At 45.4% G+C, this 5,000-nt stretch overlaps 1 protein-coding gene across 1 annotated transcript in view; it reads right to left on the reverse strand.

The window, feature by feature from the left end:
* Positions 1–1,525, reverse strand: part of TMED6 (transmembrane p24 trafficking protein 6) — an 11,868-nt gene extending 10,343 nt beyond the window's left edge. Inside the window, exon 1 of the mRNA XM_017539337.2 lies at positions 650–1,525. Within this exon, the coding sequence (XP_017394826.1) occupies positions 650–862 (213 nt within the window). The 5' untranslated portion in view covers positions 863–1,525. The remainder of the gene's footprint in view (positions 1–649) is intronic.
* Between the last annotated feature and the right edge of the window lie 3,475 nt (positions 1,526–5,000).

Here is a 5,000-nt window from a genome sequence, read left to right on the forward strand (position 1 = left end):
CTAATTTTTTGTATTTTTAGTAGAGACGGGGTTTCACCATGTTGACCAGGATGGTCTCGATCTCTTGACCTCGTGATCCACCCGCCTCGGCCTCCCAAAGTGCTGGGATTACAGGCTTCAGCCACCGTGCCCGGCTCTAATTTTTGTTATTTTTAGTAGAGATAGGGTTTCATCATGTTGGCCAGGCTGGTCTCAAACTCCTGACCTCGGGTGATCCACCCTCCTTGACCTCCTAAGTGCTGGAATTACCGGTGTGAGCCCCCATGCCCGGCCATGAAGTGGCTTTCTTTGAAATCTCTGGATCAGTCTCCAAAGCACCATATCCATTTTAATATTTTAAAAATGTATTCTCTCCCCTCTTACCCACAAATCCAAGTACATGTAATGATGACCTCTTCAGGAAGAGGCACCCCATCTGCCCCATGGCTTTGAGCATGGCCCCTTATGTGAGAAGCCAAACCATATGTTTTAGCTCCTGTTGATTATTCACCCATCTGGAGTTTCCCTCTAACTGCAGTTCCATTTCATTAACAGGTAGGGAATCACAGCATGATAAAGACAACCTGACTTTGTTTTCATCTGAAACCTGACCCACTTTATGAGTAAAGGAGGAAAAAAAAGCCCCCAGTATGGCCAGTCACCCACATACCTCGTAACTGAAATAGAAGTATCCAGTCTGGTGGGCAAATTGCCAAAAGCATTCCATGCCTCCTGGAGGGATCATGATGGCAAAGTCATATCGGTCAGCTCCACGGAAGGGTGGCTGGTCCCCAGAGCCACTCAGAGGTTCTGTCTTCTGGCTCCTGGCAGACGTCACCAGATTCAAAACCACCAGCCCAGCCCCAAAGAGCAAGGGGGACATGCTGCTTTCTGGAGCCTCCTTTCCAGATGAACTGCTCGCAGCCTAGGGGAATCAAGTCGTTGAGACAACCACTGGGGTAATGATTAACTGCACAAGTCACATTTAGGTTCATTTCAGAGCCACACATAGATATTCATAATAGAACTGCCATGATACTTCCAGGAGGAAGTTTTGCTTTTACCTCATAAACTCAGTGGCTTACCAGACCGTCTTCATGGGTGCTACATAGAATCTGCCATCTCAGAAGAGGTCTTTCCACCCTTCCTTAGGGCTGTCATTTTTTAGTTCTTTCTTATTGGGGATATAATACTGGGTAAGTTTATAACTTTGTGAATACACTGACAAAAATTTGGCTAGGGAGATTGTTCTCTTACGTCAAATTGCTCCTATAAACACTTATCTCCGCCCAATGCTGCAGCTCAGAGCAAACGACAGCATGTGTGTGTGCAAAGATGTAAATGAATGAATACAGTGCCAAGATGGTGCTCATACCCCTCCACTGATAGTCCTCGTCCTGACACCTTCCACCTAAGTCACCTAAAGCTCTCCAAACCCACTGAAAGACGGTATTATTAAAAACCTCAATCTTTTGGCTGGGCGTGGTGGCTCACGTCTGTAATCCAAGCACTTTGGAGGCCAAGGCGGGCAGATCACCTGAGGTTGGGAGTTCAAGACCAGCCTGACCAACATGGTGAAACCCCATCTTTTTAAAAATAAAAATTAAAGCCGGGCGCGGTGGCTCAAGCCTGTAATCCCAGCACTTTGGGAGGCCAAGGTGGGTGGATCACGAGGTCAAGAGATCGAGACCATCCTGGTCAACATGGTGAAACCCCGTCTCTACTAAAATACAAAAAATTAGCTGGGCATGGTGGTGTATGCCTGTAATCCCAGCTACCCAGGAGGCTGAGGCAGGAGAATTGCCTGAACCCAGGAGGCGGAGGTTGCGGTGAGCCGAGATCGCGCCATTGCACTCCAGCCTGGGTAACATGAGTGAAACTCCGTCTCAAAAAAAATAAAAAATAAATAAATAAATAAATAAAAATTAAAAAAAAAATTAAAAAACCCTCAATCTTTTTCTTTTTTCCTGAGACACAGTTACTCTGTTGCCCAGGCTAGAGTGCAGTGGCACAATCTTGGTTCACTGCAACCTCCACCTCCCGGGTTCAAGTGATTCTCCTGCATCAGCCTGTCGAGTAGCTGAAACTACAGGCACCCACCACCATGCCCAGCTACATTTTGTATTTTTAGTAGAGACAGGGTTTTACCATGTGGGCCAGGCTGGTCTCGAACTCCTGACCTCAGATGATCCACTCACCTTGGCCTCCTAGAGTGCTGAGATTACCGGCGTGAGGCAACACGCCCAGCCTTAGATCTTTTTTTTCCTTTGGGACGGAGTCTTGCTCTGTTGCCCAGGCTAGAGTGCAGTGGTGTGATCTCAGCTCACTGCAACCTCCGCCTCCCAGGTTCAAGCGATTCCCTGCCTCAGCCTCCTGAGTAACTGGGATTCCAGGTGCCTGCCACCATGCCTGGCTAATTTTTGAATTTTTAGTACAGACAGGGTTTCACCATCTTGGCCAGGCTGGTCTTTAACTCCTGATCTCATGATCTACCCTTGGCCTCCCAAAGTGCTGGGGTTACAGGCGTGAGCCACAGTGTCTGGCTGATCTTCCTTTTATTCATGTCTTTTTCAGCACTCATAGGGAGGAAAAAGCTATCCAGAACCCACTTAAAGACAATTATATTATTCACATCCTCAATCTTTATTCTTTTATTCATGATTTCAACATTCACCTACTTCATGGCAGGCAGTGAGCTAACATTTACCTGCATCTTACTCTCATAATAGTTCTGCAAGGGAGGTACTGTGAGCTCCGGTATTAGAGATGAGGACACAGACATTCAGAGATTCCAGCAGTGGCTCACAGTCCCACAAACACACTTGGCAGAACTGGGTCCCTGGTGGAGGCTCATGCTCTTAACCACCAGGACAGTGTTTCTCATTCTTAAGCTGTCAGTCTCCGAGTTCTGACACTGCCTAAACATTTTTTAGACATAATCTCTTTTTTTTTTTTTTTTTTTTTTTTTTTTTTTTTTTTTTTTTTTTTTTTCTTGAGACAGTATCATTCTGTCTTCCAGGCTGGAGTGCAGTGGCACAAACATAGCTAACTGCAGCCTTACCCTCTTGGGCTCAAACGATCCTCCCACCTCGGCCTCCCGAATAGCTGGGTCCACAGGAGTGCACCACCACACCTGCCTGATTTCTGTATTGTTTGTAGAGATGGGGTTTCACCATGTTGCCCAGGTTGGTCTCAAACTCCTGGGCTCAAGTGATCCCCATGCCTTGGCCTCCTGAAGTGCTAGGATTACAGGTGTGAGCGACTGCGCCTGGCCTTAGTCATAATCTTAAAAAACAAAAAAACAAAACAGTATTAACACCTTCTAGCAATTATTTGCATTGACTCAGTGTGACAAGCTAATAAAGCAGAAAACAGACTCCGTAAGTGTGGTTCAGTTCTAGCAAACGCCAAATGATATCACAGCACTCTGGGAGCACAGTGGCTTGTGGCAGCCTCACTCAAGTGACAGGTAGAAGAGGCTGGAAACTTCTCTCAACACACATGACACAGGCATTCCCCACCCGAGTCGCACCAACATCGCAGTCCCAGCACTACTCATGTCATAAGCAATGACATGGATTCAGCAAAACAATCGTCAGTTCATGGTAAGCTTTATAGTTCTACAGAAGTTGTAAGCAGTTTTATCTCTCTACACATTTCAATAATGATAATAAAAAAACACTGAATTATGTGAAAAAATATTAACGAACATAGGCATTCTCAAGTTGGAGAAACACTGATTAGGATATTTTGCTTCCCTAAATACATCAGTTTCACTCTCCTTCCTGGAAAGTGCCATCGAGTTAAAGGAGAGTTGAGGGGAGAAAAGCATCTGGATTCTAATCCGGTTCAGAGGGAGACCAAACCAACTGCAAGCAGAAGGCGGCTGGCTCGAGAGGAGCTCAAATTCTCAACCACTCCCTGTGGTTTCATTTGGGGTTGGTTGATAGAAGAAAAATAGGTACTAAACCCCTAAACAGTTAATAGGTAACAAAGCTGTACGAAGTTTCCAACTTATAACTAATGGATGAAATTTTTTTTTTAATTTTGAGATGGAGTCACTCAGTCTGGAGTGCAATGGGGTGATCTCGGCTCACTCCAACCTCCACCGCCCGGGTTCAATCAATTCTCCTGCCTCAGCCTCCCAAGTAGCTGGGCTTACAGGCGTCTGCCGCCACACCCAGCTAATTTTTTGTATTTTTTCTAGAGATGGGGTTTCATCATGTTGGCCGGCTGGTCTTGAAATCCTGACCTCAGGTGATCCTATCCGTCTCAACCTCCCAAAGTGTTGGGATTATAGGTGTGAGCCACCACATCGGCCAGTTTTGTTTTGTTTTCAGATGGAGTCTCGCTCTGTTGCCAAGGCTAGAGTGCAGTGGTGCTATCTTGGCTCACTGCAACCTCCACCTCCAGAGTTCAAGTGCTTCTCCTGCCTCAGCCTCCTGAATAGCTGGGATTACAGGTGCCTGCCACCACGTCTGGCTAATTTTTGTATTTTTAGTACAGATAGGGTTTCACTATGTTGGTCAGCCTAGTCTTGAAATCCTGACCTCAAGTGATCCTCCCGTCTCGGCCTCCCAAAGTGCTGGGATTACAGGCATTAGCCAACATGATGAATTTTTAAACTTTAGCATTTCTTTAATCCTTGCCTTTCAGTCACTCAGAAGTGAGAAACGGGGAATTCTTTTGTTCCCAGAAAAGATATATGAGGAAACAGACAGGTTAAGAAGAACTTCCACATCCTCCGTCTGACATAGCTTCCAAGAACTAAAACATTCAGTACAGTCTGACATCAGCTTCTTAATCAAGATAGTTCAGCAAAGTTTGTTCAACATTTTGCTACCTCCCTCTGTGACTACATGCTGTGCTGCAATTAAACAGCTACTTACAGTTGAGAGAAGCAAGACTTTAATGAAGAATGCTACAAGTATGGACAATAATTAGTTCTCGTCTTATAAAAAAAGATTACAGAAAACACTTTACTGAAATTTTTTGCTAAAAAGACAGTCTTAAAGGATGTC

This window comes from Cebus imitator, unplaced genomic scaffold, assembly GCF_001604975.1.
Source record: "Cebus imitator isolate Cc_AM_T3 unplaced genomic scaffold, Cebus_imitator-1.0 Scaffold118, whole genome shotgun sequence".
In the NCBI taxonomy this organism is placed as follows: Eukaryota; Metazoa; Chordata; class Mammalia; order Primates; family Cebidae; genus Cebus; species Cebus imitator.